The following is a 19,022-nucleotide window of genomic DNA, read 5'->3' on the forward strand; positions in this document are numbered from 1 at the left end:
TAGTGGCAAATACTTCACATCTCCGTTGAGAGACCCCGCCATCAAACACTGAATTTGTGTTCATGAGAAGTCAGTGGTTCCACAGACTGAGAAACTTAGAGAGTTGCATCAAGAACCATGGCTCCTGCTTGCACCTCCACTATGAAACCAGACTCTGAGGAAGCTAAGGAAAGGGGCAAAGCCAGCCACCGAAGACGTAGCTTAATCCTAGCCATGGCTCTTAGCCGATTAAAAAATCCTGTGGCCAGAAGAAGATAGAGATATTCAGTAAAGACAGATTTACAAAAAAAAAAAAAAACTGAAACAGTTGACAGTGTGTTTATAAAGAAATGTAGGCTTGGAAGAGAAAAGCAAAAGTATAGAGAAAGTCATTAAGAAAGAAATAGAGTAGATGGGTGTGGTGGCCGACTCCTTTAATCCCAGCCTTGGGAGGCAGAGGCAGATGGATCTCTGTGAGATTGAGGCCAGTCTGGTCCAGAGTGAGGTTCAGGATGGTCAAAGATACACAGAGAAACCCTGTCTCAATAAAACCAAAAACAAAATATAAAAGAAATAGTGTAAAAAAAAAGCCACATAAAGATGGAAAATAGGCAGAGAATCAGGATCCTGTATGTTACTGTGTTGTCTTTGAACTCTCTGACTACTGAGGAGGAACAACAGCTGAGATAAGATATTTGATTATAAATGCTGCCGGATTAATCTGACCTGTATATTTTGATATTATCTTGAATTCAAAATTGAAGTCAAAAGATAGGTTACTTTGGAAAAGAGTTTTTGTTTTTGTTTGCACAGGCAATGAGAGGTTGTGGATTCATTCAGGGTTAGGAAAAATAAGGTTTGATCACAGAAGACCTCCCCTGAAAATCTCCAAAGGGAACAGGTGGCCCAGATGATCCAATGTCTCAGAGCAACTCTGTTTTAGTCTCCTCTGAGTTCTACATTCAGAACAGCTCTGAGATGATCCAGCCTTAACAAATACTCCAGTCAGGATTTCACCATAATGCTAAGATTTTATTTGGGTCTCCATAACATTATCAGCATCTCCAGACAGTACAAAACAATGCGCATATTCCCCAAAAATGGATTATGGATGTTTGTCTGTGTTTGAAGTTGTTATGAATAATGGTCTGGACAATAGCTAAAGGAATGAGATTAGAATCAGGGTTTCTGTTTTGAAAAGTAAAGAAAATGGGAAATGCTGTGGGATAATACTCTTGCATACAGTAAGGGTTTCTCACTGCAATTGGCTTAATAAAACGCTGATTGCCCAGTAGCCAGGCAGGAAGTATAGGTGGGGAAACCAGACCAGGATAATTCTGGGAGGAAGAAAGGAAGAGACACAGTCACGAGCCAGATGCAGTGGAAGCAAGATGAGCATATCTCACTGAGAAAGAGTACCTATCAGCTAACTAAACCCAGACAAGAAATATGGGTTATTTTAAGTTGTAACAGCTAGTTAATACTAAGCCTGAGCAATAGGCCAAAGAGTTTATAATTAGCATAAAAATATGTGTGCTTCTTAGGGACTAGATGGTTGTGAGACCTGGCATTAGAGAAGCTTCTACCAATACGATTGGTAGACTTGAATCACCCTAAAATGCTAAAATCCAAACTCTTCTAGAAAGAAGCTGGGAAACAGTCATGTTTATTTGCAGGAGATGAGAAGTATTGGGTCTTATAATTGGTCTGATACCCTTGTCTGTTTGAAGCACAGCTGGCATTTATTAGGAGAGTCTAGTATGGACTTTTAGCACTATGAGAACGGAAAGGAAACTGGGGAAAATGCGAGCTGGGGAGAGTGGGTGAGGACTTCTCAAAGGACAGAACCTTCAGTTTCTCATCTGTCCCTTGCACAGGGGCACCTCCCATATTCACTGGCGGTTTTCCTTGCCATACTTGACAACCAAACTTTCCATCAGGTGAGAATGTAGCATCATCTGTAGATGAAAGATGAGTTCATTGTTTGGTTAATGCTGCAGGGAACGTCTTCCTTAATCACCACACAGCTAAGACACAGAGGCTCCCGCTGGACACACAGCTAACATTTTCTTTATTTACTTAGGACCAGAGGAGAACAAATGCCGGCAATAGGTTGAGAAACACCCAGGAAACCAGTAGAGACCTGAGCTGGCAGCGGGAAGGACGAAGGCCCTCACCCTCAGGTAATCAGAGTGAAATCTGTGTGAAAGCCAAAAGAACAGAACTCTATCTTCTGTTCTGTGATTCACGGGTTCAGGTGAGACCCCAGTTGTGTACAGTGGTGCTGAGGATCGAGGGGCACCCAGTGGGTTGAGATCTCTGACCTTCTCTCAATCTGTGTGCCCATAGGTTCTGAGGCTGTGACAATCTCCCTGAGTGTGCTGGGGGTGGTTATGAGTGTGTGTAGGGATGGGTAGTGTTTTCTGGGAGCACTAGTTCTGTGAGAGCCCCCTTCTATTTAGAAACATGTTTTCCAAAATGGAAGACACCTATGCTTTCCCAGTGAGGGTGCTCCTTGGCTTTACGGGCAGTGTGGATGCTGAATCCAGGGCTGGCAAGCAGGTATCCATAGTCTCTGGTAAAGTCAAGGATGCCCTTGTGACTGATCAGTGAGTGTGCAGCTAGGGACCCCAGGGAAAGTCGAGATGTGCAGGTACATGCTGTCCACGGAACCAACCCCATCCCTCTGTCTGTTGTAGATCCTTCCCAGAGCCCGTGGACTGATTCACAAATCAGGCTCTTCTTGTTGGAGTGGGAAGGAGTTGAACAGGAAGTCGGCCACCCAGGCAAGAAGATCCACAAAAAGACCAGGCTTCTCTGCCAGCGGCTCTACCAGCGGGGCCTCAGGAAGACCTGGCAGAACTGTTTCAACCTGTTGCTGACTCTGCAGAGCCTTCACAGGAGTCTGTGTGACGAGAGACCCAGGGCTGACCCCTTGTTTTCTCCTTATGCAGAGGCCCTGTGCAGGATCCTGGGCCCCAGACCCCAGGAAAGCTACTTCCCAGGTTAGTCCCTTCTGCAGAGATACCTGATGCCCCGTCCCCGAGTGTGGTCCATCATGAGCACAAAGCAGAGCACACGATGTAGGCAAACCCCACTCTCACAGGCCCCCATGGCACAGGGCAGGGAAGTGTGGCCGCTCTGGGTGTCTAACTTCTTTCACCCCAGCAATGGAACTGCGGCTTGTCCTTAGTTGATGATGACAGAGGCCATGCCATTGCTGAACCAGTCAGCGCGACCCGGGGAGCCATGTTCATATTCTCTCTGTTTCTTCTCACCACAGCCTGTTACCAGCTGCCTCCCGAGTACCCTCAAGCTCCAGTGGAAATGAACTTTCCCTCGTACCAGCTTTGGTATTATGGCTTCTCTCCATCTTCTGGAGAGTTTTCTGGGAACCCATCACCAATGTTTCCCAGCGAATGTTTGATTGGATCCTGATGGGAGTCTTGGAAAGTTAGTTTCTCTCAGGACTTTCCTCCCCGTTATTCCTGGAGACACAACAACCGCCAAGGTCACCCTCTGATGAAGACCAAGGCCCTCATTGAAGACGAGTGGTGATTCCTCAATTTTTCTCCCAAAACCTCCCAATCTTTGTGCTCTGTGTGCCTAGGCATCTTTGCCTCCCCCCACGGTGAGGACAATGGTGAAATCCAATAAAGGTTTATAGAGTCACTCCTGCGTCATCCTTGTCATTTCAGCGGGGCCCATAAGGGTAGAGGGCAGGGGCTGTGTTCCTGGTGGTCGCTCATTTCTGCGTGGCCTGGGCCATGACCCACACGGTGAGATCTGCTGTGGCGGATGAATCAGCTGTGCTACTGCAGGAGAGAGAATGGTCTGTGACTCTGTTGTCAGCTGTGACAGCACTGAGAGGACAGTGAAGGCTTCTGGCCTGGCCCAGCATGGCCGTTCCCAGTGTGGCCCCTGCTCCCCCACTCTGCCTTTCCCACACCCATGCTCCCCTCTGGCCCTGCGGTCCCCCACGTCTTCCTTTTTCTCTTTTTGCCTCCAGGCTCCACTTACCCAATACCGGGATTATCTACAGTTTTAGAGATGATTCTTATTTACAAAAAAAACAGATCCCACAAGTTTTGTAGATATCTCGTTTCATTCAAAGATTACATGAAGTGAAGATATTTAGCAGCCGTATTAGGTTACTTTATACACTAGCCATGGAGGTTCACACCTTTAATCCCATTTCTGGGGAGTAGATCCAGAGGCAGGCATATCAGTGTGAAGTCCTGGACTCTTTGGTCTACATTTTAGTGGGTTCCATGTTGGCTAGGGCTATGTAAAAACAACAACAACAGCAACAAACTGTCTCAAAGATGAAATCAAAACGATTTGCTTATGCTTTTGCTGTTTCCTTGATGCTTTTACATAGAGACTATGGCTTTGCCTACTGGTCTAGACTAAGAATTTTAGAAATCTGGGCAAGCTTCCTGTCTCAGCCTCCTGAGATAAGAGTGAAGGCTCCTTGTGATCCTCTCCCCACTACCCTATAATCCACATAGGCTGAACCATTTCAAGCAAACCAAGAGCTTTTATAAGGGCTAGCTCCCCAAAGGTTCTCAGACTTCCAGAAGTCCAGAAAAAGCAGAACTCTCCCTACACACTCCAGACTCTGTTCCGTCCAACAGGACCCAGAGAAGTCCAGTTTCCTGACTCTGTGGACCACAACAGATCTCAGTAGGGCCATACCTATGAGTGGTGGTGGTGGTGGAGAAGACTCGTGTTTTCTAGAGGATGCCGGAATCATTTTCTTTCAATTCTTCTCCGAAGTTTTATAACCGTAACCTGTGTGTCTGGCATGCTTCTCCAGTCCACACAGATATAGAGTCCTCTGGTGCTCTAAGCAAGCCTCCTGGGAGGAGCTGGTAGTCTACTCATTACTCTGAGGAGGAAATGTGGTTAACTGCCTTCAGTGGGGACCCATTCTACCATTACAAAGGCAGCATTCTTCTTGTTCTTGGGCTTTACTTGCTTTTAATTTGTTGGGGCTGATTCTTCTTTACCCAAGGCTAACCCACAGTCCATTGTGTAGTCAAGGATGTCCCTGAACTGTTGAATCTCCTTGAACCTCTTAGGAAAGAACCAGGATTACAGGCACCCACCAACGACTCATCTTATGTGTTGGGTGATTGAAAAGCATCGGTTGACAGAGTTTGTTGATATGTTAATATGTTTGTAGAATAGCTGGCAATTTATATTATATTTATATTATTATTAGATTATTTTAATATGCAATTTTATCACTGTCTTAATTGAAAGGCGACTGGGGAGAATGTGAGCTGGAGAGAATGGGTGAGGACTTCTCAAAGGACAGGTCCGTCTGTTTCTTATCAGTCCCTTGCACAAACTCCTGCTGCATGAAAACACATTTAATATTTTCTTTATTCATTTAGGACCAGAGGAGAACAAACCAAATCAACAAGTCTGAGAAACACCCATGAAGCCAGTATGGACCAGAGCGGGCAGCGGGAAGGACGAAGGCCCTCAGGTAATCAGAGTGAAATCTGTGCTAAAACCAAAAGCCAGCTACTCTATCTTCTGTTCTGTGATTTACGGGTTCAGGTGAGACTCCAGATGTGGACAGTAGTGCTGAGGATCGAGGGGCACCCAGTGGGTTGAGATCTCTGACCTTCTCTCAATCTGTGTGCCCATAAGTTCTGAGGCTGTGACAAGCTACCTGAGTGTGCTGGGGCTGGTTATGAGTGTGTGTAGGGATGGGTAGTGTTTTCTGGGAGCACTAGTTCTGTGAGTGCCCCCTTCTATTTCGAAACATGTTTTCTAAAAAGGAAGACACCTACGCTTTCCCAGTGAGGGTGTTCCTGGCTTTACAGGCAGTGTGGATGCTGAATCCAGGGCTGGCAAGCAGGTGTCCATAGTCTCTGGAAAAGTCAATGAGGCCCTTGTGGCTGATCAGTGGGTGTGCAGCAAGGGACCCCAGGGAAAGTCCAGATGTGCACGTGCATGCTGTCCACGGAACCGACTCCATCCCTCTGTCAAAAAAATGGCTGATGTAATCAAAACATGCTGATAATGACAACCCTTTTAGACGTATTCCCAATTATATCAGATTATTCTTTTAGCTGTACCATGGTATTGACATGGTATATGACATCGCCCACCTAGCCGGCAGAATCTTTTTTCTCTCTGGTTGTGTCCTTCAAAACAAATCGGTGAAGTTGACTAAATACTTCCCTGGATGTGAGTGCCAGAACAGAGGAGGTAGGAAGAAAAGAAATTTTTTCCTGGGGGGGGGGTAACCATTTCCAGACTGTCGTGGAATTTTGTAGCACTGGCTGATCTTCGACTCACGGCATCGTCCTGCCGTAGCGTCCCCAGTTCCAGGACTACTCCCATGAGACAGCACATCAGCAGGCTTCGACAGGAGGGCTCCGTGCAAAATTACAGGCCAGTTTGGAGTGAGAGCTAGTAAGTCTTTCGGGCTGCCTTCCCCTTGGTTCCTGCAACAAACTGCAATGAGATTAGTGTAGACATCTCTCATCCTCACCACTCTGCAAGCCAGAAATAGAACATCAGCACTGACCTCCAATCAAGGTGGCAGCTGCTGGGTTCTGGGCTTCCAGTGACTCTTCGCCCCCCCTTGGATCTCAGCCCGTCCTCCATCTTCCATCATGTCAATCTTCTTTGTGTGTGTTACGTGTGTGTGTGTGTGTGTGTGTGAGTGTGTGCGTGCGCACACATATGTACATTCATGCATCGCTCTAATTTCTGCTTCCTCAGTCCCACGGCCTTCTTTTCTCCTGTGAGGACCCTTGAGGCCATAGGTCTCCCACTTGTATTTTTTATTTTATTTATTTATTTGTTTATTTTGGTTTTTTGAGACAGGGTTTTTCTGTGTAACTTTGGAGTCCATCCTGGAACTCGCTCTGTAGGCCAGTTTGTCCTTGAACTCACAGAGACCCACCTTCCTCTGCCTCCCAAGTGCTGGGATTAAAGGCGTGTGCTCTCCCACTTTTATAACCCAGGTCAGGCGCCCATTCAGGAGTCTTTAGACACGTCTAGGAAGTCTCGTTGGGAGTGAGGTAACAGTCATCGGTTCCGGAGAAGAGGACGTGGACACAGCCCAGTGCTGTTATTTTGCCTGCTCCATCTCCTCACTCAGCAAGCCACTCTGAAACTCAAGGACGTGAATGAAGTAGTGAGACGTCTAGCTGGGAGCCAGCTAGAAGCTATGGGTAGAAAGATGTATTATATTACACCTGAGTGTTTTGCCTGTATGTCTGTGTGTGTGTTCACCACATCTGTACGGTCTCAGCCTCCCAGGAAGCTAGAATTAGAGTCTTGTGCCACCAGACTCAGTTCAAATGTTTTGTTTAAAATAAAAGTTGTTGGGCATGGAGTGAGTCACCTAATGCGTGGGTGACATCCGAAGAGTCCAGGTGAGAAGAGGCTGAGAAATGGAACAAGGGTCACCACAACGATTTCTTTCTTTCTTTCTTTTTCTATTTATTTATTTATTTATTTGGTTTTTCAAGACAGGGTTTCTCTGTAGCTTTGGAGCCTGTCCTGGAACTAGCTCTTGTAGAACAGGCTGACCTTGAACTCACAGATATCTGCCTGCCTCTGCCCCCTGAGTGCTGGGATTAAAGGCGAGTGCCACCACCGCCCAGCAATATTTTTTAATATTTATTTATTTATTATGTATACTGTGTTCTGTCTGCATGTATGCCTGCAGGCCAGAAGGGGATACCAGATCTCATTCCAGATGGTTGTGAGCTGCCATGTGGTTGCTGGGAATTGAACCTCCGGAAGAGCAGTCAGTGCTCTTAACCACTGAGCCATCTCTCCAGCCCGATCTTCTCTCCAGCCCGATTTCTTAAGTTTCTACAGGAAGAAGCTTTCTGCTCCTTATTTTAATATCATGAAACGGCTGTTCAGGAAGCCTAATCAGAGAATCTATTCAGACACACACTTTACCCACTAGCAATTTAAATGTAAGGTCACTGATTTTTAGAAAATGCTTATTTTTCAGTTACAATGTAATCAAGGAAAGACAAAATAAGTAAATATTTTGACATAAATAAATAAATGAAATTTTAAATCAAGTTTTGTAAAGATAGGAGCGAAGCTGAGATTTACACATGAACACTGTCTCATATTAGTCTAATAGTTCTCTCTAGAAGCAAATCACTCCTTCTAGTGTCATGAAATTCATAACTGGTCTAAGAATATTAGTAAAATGTTTTACAAGGAAAATAAATATGTTAGGTAGTCATGTAAAGATAGAATATACACAGAGAGTCTGGGTTATATAAATTATTATGTTTTCTTTGAGTTTTTTGACTGCAGAGAGATATTTGATTCTGGGGGCTGCTACGATAAACCAACATAAAGGTATCTTAACTTCAAAATTTGGGTCTAAGGATTTGTTGCTTTGGAAAAGAGGTTCTGCTTTTGTTTCCATATAAGATGAGAACCTGTGGATTAATTTCAGAGTAATGTGGTTTGATGGACCAAGACCCCCCCCAAAAGGTCACCATGAAGACCCCCCAAAATACTTTGCCCAATAAATAAAAAGCAGGAAGCAGTTTGGAGAGAACTACACCCAAATTATAACAAATTATAAACAATTTATAATAATTATAATTTAATTATAATAAATATAATTTATAACAATTATATCTTAATTGTAATAATTATAATTTAGAATAATTATAATTTAATTATAGTAATTTAATTATAATTTATAAGAAATAATTTAGATAATTGTTTAAAAATGTTTACATTTAAAGGGAGATATGCTATAGAGATTTGCATTGGTATGAATCTTGGTTTATTGATACAAATTTTTGATCAATTTTGTTATATATATTTCTGCTCTGGATTAAGGTATTGTGTTTGTGCAGCTTATTTAAAAATGTAAAGTATAATTAAGAAATATAGGTTAATAAATAATCATCTATAATAGTCAAGCTTGTAGTCATGTTAGTTAGGTTTTCTAGATATATAGAGATCTATTTCAGATGGATAGATATTCTCCAAATCTTTCAAAGACTACAGAATATAGCATTTAATATGTTTTAAGAACTTAGGACTTTACATGACAATGAGACTCATCTGCTCCTGGCAGCACCAATCTACTTCAAAGTGATCATGGGCACTGAAGAGGCTCCTTATGGAGTTGGTTAGACATTTGGGTAAGAGATTGCTTGATGCTATGCTGTGTGAACTGGATATGCAGGACCTACAGAAAAATGACTGCTGAAGCTGCCTAAAGAAGGTGAGACCATCCTTCAGGGTTCCTGCTTCGTTAAAGAGTCTGGAAGACATTCCACAGGACACATAAGAAAGTGAGTGACAAACTGCCAATATAGGTAGACTGTCTTTGAAATTTCCTGCTTTGTGGAAAAGTCTGCCTGATGCTATGGGCCTGTAGGCTGAAGATGGGTACCCACAACATTACAGAAGAACTTTGGGTGACTGTCTAGGCAGTGAGATGTCTCTGTCAATTCTAGAGTTTTGGAAGTTGCTTACAATGCACTTCCTGTTTACTTAGGTAATATTATATCCTTCTGGGGTCTTTGATGGAGTTGAAGAATAGATAGTTATAGCTTCCTTAGTTATCATAAAAGACAAAGTAGATATAAATATTGTAATTGTAATTCTTGCTTGATACCTGTTTTGTTATATGTAATTTTACTATATTAAAGTTAAACCCCTACTTTTTATTTAAACAGAAAAGGGGAAATGGTGTGGGAAGCCCTTCTGCATATTTGTTGCTTTTATTAGTTAATGAATAAAAAAGCTGCTTTCAGCCAATGGCTTAACAGAATATAGTCAGGATGGAAGATTTTATATATATAGAGAGAGAGTAGGCAGAGTCGAGGAGATACCATGGAGCTGCCAGAGGGGAAAGATGTGAGCTGCCAGTTGGAAATTTGCCGGTAGGCCACGAGCCTCATAACAAAATATAAAATAATAGAAATAGGTTAATCAAAGATATAAGAGCTTGCTAGCAGGTGGATTTCTGTAAGTTTGAGGCCAGCCTGTCTACAAGAGCTAGTTCCAGGACAGGCTAGAAAGCTACGGAGAAACTCTGTCTCGAAAAACTAAAGAGAAAAAAAGGGGGGGGGGCTTGCTAGTAATATGCTGAAATGATTGGCCAAGCAGTGATTTAAATAATATAGTTTCTGTGTGATTATTTCGGGAGTCTTGATAGCCGGGAAACCCCCAACACATGCATTTTAAGAAACTTAGGAATTCATTTTTCCTATTAAACAAGGAGGAAAAGTGTAATCTCTATTTCATGAAATGGCCAGAAAACATCTGTGTAGACTCTTGCCTATTTTTATTGTTTAAAAACAGAGTGATTTCATATAACCACATGGGAAAGGAAGCCCTGCCTCCAGGATATCGTACTTCAAAGAGTAACACCATGCAAGACAAGCTTTCCTTCTTCTCACATAACACTGTAGGTTATGTCTATGCTAGATTATGCCTAATCAAATAATATCGGCATTTTTGTGAGCATACCGTGAACAGAGTTCAGTTGTCCATGTTCGTGTGTTTGAGTACATGCATGTAAGTATGCACATGTGTGCGGTATCTTCCTCAGTTGCTCCTCACCTTGGATTTTGAGGCAGGGCCTCTCACTGAACCTGAAGCTAGCCTATTTGGATAGACTGGCCAGACAACTCCCGAGACCTCCTGTCTCTACCTTTGCGGGTTCATATTACAAACACATGCTACCACAGCCCACCTTTTAAAAACACAGGTGCTGGGCACCCAATTCAGGTCACAAAGCTATGTTTTCAGTCCCACTCTTCAAATGGGAAAGCTGAATACTCCATCAGAAATCAACCGTGGGTGCATGCAAAGCTCATATATAGTAACATTTACTTCAGTCCCACCTGCAGAACTCAGGAAGCACCCACATCCATCCGCGACTGATCATTGGCTCTCTGGTGACTGTTAAGGCATTTTCTAAGAGAATCAAAGTCGTTTGTTTGTTTTATCAGAATTCTCTAGCACCAGGATTTCTCACAGCCCTTTTGTCTAAAGAGCTAAATCCTGCTCCCTAAGCCAAAGACTGCATGTGCCGGGCTAGGATCTATGTATGTAGGGGTTTTCAACCTAACTGTGGTCCAGGGTCTGTATGGAAAGTCAGTGTACTTTAAACATCAATGCTCATTGCATCCTACAGCAAGCAGAAGGCACTAATGAACTATATACGTATGCACACAGAAGGCTGAGTCTGGACGTTACTTTCCACCCCTTTAACATAGGAGACAGAAAGCATGTGGGGTATGATCCCCAACTAATCATTAGATTAACTTATAAAACTGAATGAGATGGGAAAATGGATGTTTGCTGAATAAGGATGAACTACTCAAAGTGGAAGCCAGTGGGGGTGGGGGACAGACCAGCATGACCACTATTCATTAGCTTATGACAATGGTGACTGTGATGGAGGCTCTAGTGCAGTGAGTACCGCAGAGAGGATTGTCCTCTTCCCGCCCAGCCATGTATATAAATAGCCTCCCTGTAGGACAGCACTTAAGTGGATGGAAAACAGAGGTGTGGACACACCACAATCAGCCATATGCTCTTACACACGCAGTAAAATCAAGACAATTTTATTTACATTTTAGAAAGCAAACAGGCACAAAAAAAAATAAATAAACGGTTAGGGAACTTGAAGCGTTTTATTTTGCATTTTTCTTTTAAGTGTAGGTCATCAGTGATTCGTCTGTATAAATACTTTTTCCTGGTTATAGTAGTGAACCTCCCATCCAGAAACGCTAAAACTTCAAGTATTTAAAATGCACGCAAATCCCCCAAGTTTGACCTAGCGTACATGCTCACAGTGATCAACTTACTGTCTAGACACCCTCCCCGGGATTAGTCGGCTGGTGAGGGAGATGAATTTGTTTCAAAGGAAAGTCCAAGATCTCAGCTAATGAAACATCTTCTTGGTCAGTAGTCATTTTTAACAGTGCTACAGTTTTTAATGAAAGATAAAATGTGTGTGTGTGTGTGTGTGTGTGTGTGTGTGTGTGTAAGAGAGGGTGCAATTATATATATTTTTTACCATTCAGGTTAAGCACAAAATGTCATCAAAGAATAAATAATACCTACGGCATACCTGCCACACTGTCGTCATTTTCCTCTTCTGAAGGGCTCTCCAGCGTCTCTGCATCTCCACCTGCCTCTACCAGTGATGTCTGTGGCCCTGTCCCATAGAACCCCTCTCTAGAGGGCAGCAGCCTGCAGTTGGCCAGCCTGGACTTCATACGCAATTCCAGAAACTCAAGTGACACTAGATAGAGTCCCTCTAAATCTTTTTTTAGTACAGTTTGGCAAATATCCCAAATGAAATCCAACTCTAAGTTAAAAGTATCACACAGAGATAGAGCTAAGTGTCTCTGTGCCTCTGGGCTGTTTGGAGAGCGTAGGAATGGAAACCCAATTGTCTCCCACTGAAGGACTGCAAACACCTGTTGCTTTACCGCTGCAGAATAGTAACTGCCGATGCGAGGAGTCCAGGAGCAACCGCTGCTGGGAGCATCTTGAAAAGCCAACAACCCCGCCCCCTCTCAATCTTAGACTTGCTGGTGTGACCCCCACTATACCTCACAGCGACAAGAACAGCAAGCATTAAATCAGACACCTGACCGGGTTTGTTCAGTGTTTCTGGGGATGCCAGCGCTGTCAGGCTCTCTCTCTTTCTACCTGGTGATTTGAAATGCATTTTGGTTTTTGGTTTCTAAGGGCGAAAGGGAAGGCCTATCAAGCTGTCTGGGGAAACTTTGGCTAGATGGCCAAGTCACCAGGTCTGGCCCGCCCACTGCTGGCCTTGCTGGACCTTCCTGGATCCAGGAGGACCAAGGGTGGGGAGTGCATCTCCACTGTGGTGGCCAAGGCCTGCTCTCCCTCCTCTGGCGTCACCACCAAGGCAGTCTCTTCCAGGCTGCTGCCACTGCTGTCCGTGAGCGCCTTACGAACCTCGGGGCTGGATGCTACGGAAGAGGCCTTGCTAGCGGAAGTCTGCTGCTCTGCCACTCTGTTGGCCCAGTTCTGCTCTGTGATTAGATGGAGGCCATTGCAGTGCTTGACAGAGTGGCCTCTGCCTTGCGCATCGTTCAGGGTTACCACTGTGAAGTCTGCTGGTGGTGGTGGAGCCTCAGGAAACCCCGTGGCCCTGGCCTGCACCGGGGGACAGGCAGGGTGTGTGTAGAAAGGTGGGAACCCAATGGAGGCGCTGGGTGGGCCAGAGCTGGAGGTGTGAGGTAGGGGGTCCGAGGGCTTGTGTGTGGCTTCTGAGGCATCGGGGCTGAAGTGGTTGGTAACCCCCTGCTTGAGCTTCTTCCAGCCCAGGTGGTAAATCTCCAGCATGTTGAGCACCAGTGACGCACAGGCCACAGCCAGCATGAAGATGACGAAGATGGTCTTCTCTGTGGGCCTAGAGACGAAGCAGTCTACCGTGTTGGGGCAGGGCCAGCGGTCACAGCGGTAAAGTGGCTGCAGCTGGAAGCCATAGAGAAAGTACTGGCCCGCGATGAAGCCCACTTCGAAGAGCGTCTTGAAAATGATGTTGAAGACATAGGTCCGCAGCAGCGCGCCCGCAATGCGCACCTTGCCACGGTCATCTCGCAGTGGCGGGTCCCGCGGACTCACTGTACGCATCGGCTCGCGGCCACGGCCATGCTGAGGGTTGTCTCTCCTCAGCATCTCTTCCTCCCGCTCTCTCTTCTTCTCCTCCATGCGCACGATGTGCAGCACGTGGCCCAGGTAGATGAGCGTGGGCGTGGACACGAAGATGATCTGCAGCGCCCAGAAGCGGATGTGCGAGATGGGAAAAGCGCGGTCGTAGCAGACGTTCTCGCACCCCGGTTGTTGCGTGTTGCAAGTGAAGTCCGACTGCTCGTCGCCCCACACCTCCTCGGCCGCCGCCCCCAGCACCAGGATGCGAAAGATGAACAGCACAGTCAGCCACACCTTGCCGATGACCGTGGAGTGCTCCTGCGCATTCTCCAGCAGCCGCCCCAAGAAGCTCCAGTCGCCCATCGCTCCCGACAGTTAACCTGCAAGGGAAACATGGCTGTTACTACTGGGGAGAGCAGGGCAGCGCTGCAGCATGGGGCGGTGTGCTGTCAGCCCTCGGGAGCTTCGGGTCCTACCAACCTCAGATCCGAAGCAAATGGAGGCCTAGGGTGGGATCACATGCCTGTAATCCTGGAACCAGGGAGCTTGAGCTACACAGCAAAACCTTGTATTATTGTTGTTGCTCAGTGACAAAAACTGTGCTAATAACCTGAGTTAGATCCTAGGAATTCACTTAGAAGAACCTACTCCTAAAAGTTGTCTTCTGACCTTTCCACACTGGCCACGACACATGTGCACCTGCACTCATACACATCACACTCATATACACACAATAATAGTAATACATAGAATAGTTTAAAAGTATTCGGTGGTTGCAATTGTTCTGTATTTGCATTCTGTTGTCATTATCCCCTAAACATTACAGTATGACAACAATTTCCATAGCCTTTACATTGCATTAGGTGTCTTAAACAATCCGGAGAGGATGCACAGTGTGTAGAGGGATGTGACAGGTTCTATGCAAATATCTTGCCATTTTATAGAAGGGACGTGAACATCAGAGGATTTGGGAATCTGTGGGGGTCCTGGAGCCAATCCCCACGGACACTGAGCGCCAATCACGACTGCTACTCCACAGCCCTCACAGTAGCCAACTGCTGTCCTAAGTGACTTAACCATCCTCCTGACCCCTATTGTAGGGGTGAGGAAGCTGGGACAGAAAGAAAGAGAAATGAGTCCCCTGCCTCTAACTTTGTGTCCCCTTCTCTCCAGAATGCCTCTGCATAGAGCTGGAGGTGGGGGGGGGGGAGCGGCTCAACTCCTGACCTCCGCCTTTCTGTGCCCATGGCATTAGAGAACATTTGCCAACTGCGGCCTTTCTGGGGCAACCATCCAAACACTCGCTTTGTTAGTCTACCAGCTCACCAACTGTTAGCATTCTCTTTCTCCATTGACATTCTTAATATCGCTGAATCTTAAAGAGAAGACTTTCTCCTACTATTATAAAATTATAATATTTTAGTTATTATAAAAGCATTCATACCAGAAATAGATGATAGTTTTAAGAAAAAATACAGTGACACTACTCATGAGGCAAGGCAAGAGCTGAAGGCTCAGAGTAGCCTGGTCTACCTAACCAGTCCCAGCCAGCTAGGGCTCCACGTCAAGGCCTGTCTCAAAATAAACAAACAAAATACTGGTAACATTCTACTCCACGACACTGTTGGCCAAAAGTTCTGACTAAACATTCTTTGTTCAAAAGAAAATCAAGAGGCTTAGAGAGGGGTGGGGTATGTTGGCACACACCTTATTTTAGCACTTAATAGATGTAGGGAGGAGGGTCAGAAGTTCCAGATCATCCTTGGCTACACAGCTTGAGATATGTGGGGCCTTATTTAATAACACAAGATAAATATAACAAGCACAGGAAAAGATATGTCCTCAGCAAAAGTGACTGGCTCCCAGCTTCTTCACGGGTGATAAAACCATTGAATGCTCAGCCATGTGGCCTTTGCATAGAACCTAGGACACACTTCTGCGTGCTTCAACTCGTCTCTGGCTAAGTTATCACACTGGATACTGGACGGGTAATCTTCACTGTCAACTGGTCTAGATGTAGAATCACCTAGGAGATGTGTGAGACCCACTTCTGGGTACGTCTGAGGGTATTTCCAGAGGAGATGAACTGAGAGGACAAGACCCATCCCTGTATGTGAGCAACAACATCCAAATGAGTTTGGTGAAAAAAGTAAAAGAAGGCGTGGAACCCAGGTTTTAGTGGGAGCCGCTTTGTTCTTTCAGGCCCTCCCCACCACGATGGACTGGACCTTCTGAAACCATGAGCTAAACAAGTAAGTTGTCTTCCTGTTTCTTGTCACAGTGATGAGAAAGATGATTGGCAGCTACACAGCATGGTTTAACAGAGAAAAACCAACAAGGTTAAAAAAGTCTCTTGTTGGGTCAGTCGGCTGGGAGTCGGGGCTGACTGCTGGTATCAAACTGAGACCTTCAAGGTCACCATGAAGAAGAAACAACTGAGAAAGGATCAATTTTCTCACCATTTCAACAATTAACAGGCCACCTAAAATCACCTCACTTATCATGGATGAAATCTCTGTGGTCCCCATAGAAGCCCAGACTGGATACTTGGGCGACATTGGATGGGACAGCCATAGGCAGAGCTCACTGGGACCAGAGCACTGCTAGGTGCTCAAGAAGTACCCAGAGTTGGCTGTCCAAGGACTCCTCGTTAGGACCACGGCTCCAGTCCAACAGTAAGACTTGCAGCAGCTAGCCACTCAATAGCATCTGTGGGCACACAGCATGTGCCCGGGGCTGTGTAGGATGTTAGGGAATCACACACACACAGCTGCAGTGTGGGTACTACAGGACTAGCTAAACACAAGCAGGAGAGGCCCAGGGGCTTTGGATTTCAGGTGGAGTGTGGAAGGCCCAGATAGGGCTCATGAAGGCATCTGGCGGTGCTGCGGGCATCATTGCTGCGGGGCACACCCTCAGCAAGGTCCATGGGCAGGAGCCTGGTCCCTGAAGAGCTACCACGATGGTTAATCTTGTCCGCTCGAGGAGTTTCAGAAGCACCATGGAGATAAAGCTCTAGGTATGTTTGTGAGGGAGTTTCCAGCCTAGGTTAACGGGGCTGAGAAGACCCGCTCTAAATGTAGGCAGCTCCACTGTGTGGGCTGGTTTCCTGGGCTGGATGAAAAGGAGGAAGGGAGCAGTCGTGGCTGCCAGGACTTTGCTGCCATGATGATTTTAGGTGGTCTGTTAATTACACCCTTGACTCAGGAGCCCAAATAAAGCCTTCTGCCCTTGAGTTGCTTCTGCCAGTCATTTGTTGCAGCAATGAGAAGAGCAAAGCGGAAGCGGTCTCATGTGCGTACACAGGGGTGAGGGAGGAAGACGTGGGCCCTCGGTGAGCGGCACAGGGGACAGAGATAGAAGAGTTTCTCCTGTGTTGCTGCTGCTCATAGGACCAGACACTGTGAGCATCAATGAAAAGACAGCTCCCATGTTCTCATGTCTCTCTGCAGTGAGGAAAACCATCGTGGTTGAAAGAGCCTGAAAAATGCTTCACCTGGATTGTTTTTTCCACCTGGAATTTTATTTTATTTTATTTTATTTTATTTATTTTTTGAGACAAGGTTTCTTTGTAGCTTTGGGGCTTGTTGTAGACCAGGCAGGCTTTGAACTTACAGAGATCTGTCTGCCCTGCCTCCCGAGTACTGGGATTAAAGGTGTGCGTCACCACCGCCCAGCTTCCACCTGAAATTTTAAGATGTTAAGTGATGCTTGGTCACTGCGGTGTCTGCCTCGCAAGCATGAAGAACCGAATTCAGATCCCCAGATCCTACGTAAAAAGGGCAGGCTTGGTTGCACAACACCTAAAACTCTAGTGCTGAAAGGGGATGGGGCCAGAGACTCCTAAAGAAGCAGCTAAGTGTTAACTCCAAGCATGCTTCCAGTGCTTGCTTATTGGGTTAAGACTGAGGATGAAATCTTATTCTTTATAAATTCCACATTCCTCTTGGCGCTGTTGCGGCATGCATTTTCTCTGCATGCTCTTAGAAGACAAAACATTATTCTTCAAAGACTTAAATTGCCGTATATGAAGCAGCCATTCTCCTTCCTGATAGATGTCAGGGTACCATTCTAGCTCCCTCTTCCTTCTCTTCCAGTCATCCCTAAATCTCCTCATCCCCCAGAGCTGTCCCTAGAAAGGGGGGCACAGTCAGTTGCCCAAGGCTATTGAGAAGGCGCCTTGCCACTGTTTCAATATGGTTCATGTGTTAGAGATGTGGGGGTGTTGGGAAGCTGTGGGACCTTAAAGGGGTGGAGCCTAATTCAAGTCCTTAGGTCACTGAAGGCCTAAGTGATGAGTGTGGGGCCAGGCTGTCTCTCCCTAACTCTTATTTATTGTTTACACACACACACACACACACACACACATCCTCATTCTCCAACATGACTATAGCAGTGAGAGGGACAGGGCAGGGAGAAGGTGGGTCCCACAGAGTTGAACTCACGTCAATGCTTGTCGCTGAGACTGTGACACACAAGTAAGCATGCACAGATACAGCCATGGCCGCATGTGGTGGGGCTCTCTACTGGGCCCTGGCTACAGGCCAAGGCACACTGAATTCCTGTAACCCCTGCAACCCAGACTGGCTTCTATGTGTAGTTTCTCCAGGGCCCAGCCTGTGAACCTCCAACACAAGACCAAACCTTTCTTTGTTGTCCTAGGGTACCATGACTTCCAGTGTCAGGACCACTAGACTACAAGAGACTCTGTCCCCTGTAGTCCCCCTCCTGAGGCTGGAGCAGCACATCTATGGTAGAACTGGGAAAACACTTCTAGAGACAGCTAAGGAGAGGCCGGTGCATGGGTTTAATGTTTCTTTCAGACGCTCATATCCCAGAAGCAACTTCTATTTGCTAACAAACCTTGACAAGATACACTGGAACCACAGGCCTGGGGTCTCCTCACACAAAGTTGATGGCACAGAGAAAAGGAAGGAATTTTTCTGCTTGGAATAGACTAGATACTGCTTTTGGCATTTCCCTGCAGGCTAGGGAGGCCAAATGGCCCCATGTGTATGAGCTGACCTCATAGTAAGGAACTGCTCCACCCCAGATGCCCAGCATATGCACCTGTTGAGGAACATGAATAGCCCAGTAACTATCCTCCACTGGAAAATCAGAGTGTGGTGGGGGAGCTGCTGCATCGCCGGTCACTCTGTGCTGGCTGAGTCCTCTCCAGAAGAGCCATCGGCTCCAGGCACTCAATACACCCATACATGTTCATGTGCTAATATGTATAAGAAGAGTGATAGGCCATGAGTGTACTGCCTATGCGCTGGCAGTGGCCATAGCTCACCAAGTTGTATGGGGAGGCCAGTTCTCAAGCACTCTGTGTGTAGCAGTGACTACAGATGGGAAGGAATTCAGTAATG

At 45.9% G+C, this 19,022-nt stretch overlaps 1 protein-coding gene across 4 annotated transcripts in view; it reads right to left on the minus strand.

Annotated features, from left to right (window-relative positions):
• Positions 1-5,352: 5,352 nt before the first annotated feature.
• Gja3 (gap junction protein alpha 3) overlaps positions 5,353-19,022 on the minus strand; it is a 32,224-nt gene continuing 18,554 nt past the window's right edge. Inside the window, exons 2-4 of one of the 4 annotated variants that reach the window (XR_015739444.1) lie at positions 12,092-14,030; positions 6,108-6,456; positions 5,353-5,978 (exon numbers count right to left, since the gene is read on the minus strand). Coding sequence is in view for 1 of the 4 variants with exons in the window: in XM_087912118.1 (XP_087768244.1) it covers positions 12,760-14,013 (1,254 nt within the window). In the remaining 3 variants the exon portion in view is untranslated. Of the gene's footprint in view, positions 6,457-11,566; positions 14,031-19,022 lie in introns of those variants that run through there. The other 3 variants (XR_015739445.1, XR_015739443.1, XM_087912118.1) reach the window with 3 other exon arrangements.

Source organism: Myodes glareolus, chromosome 12 (genome assembly GCF_982192425.1).
Source record: "Myodes glareolus chromosome 12, mMyoGla1.1, whole genome shotgun sequence".
Classification (NCBI taxonomy): domain Eukaryota; kingdom Metazoa; phylum Chordata; class Mammalia; order Rodentia; family Cricetidae; genus Myodes; species Myodes glareolus.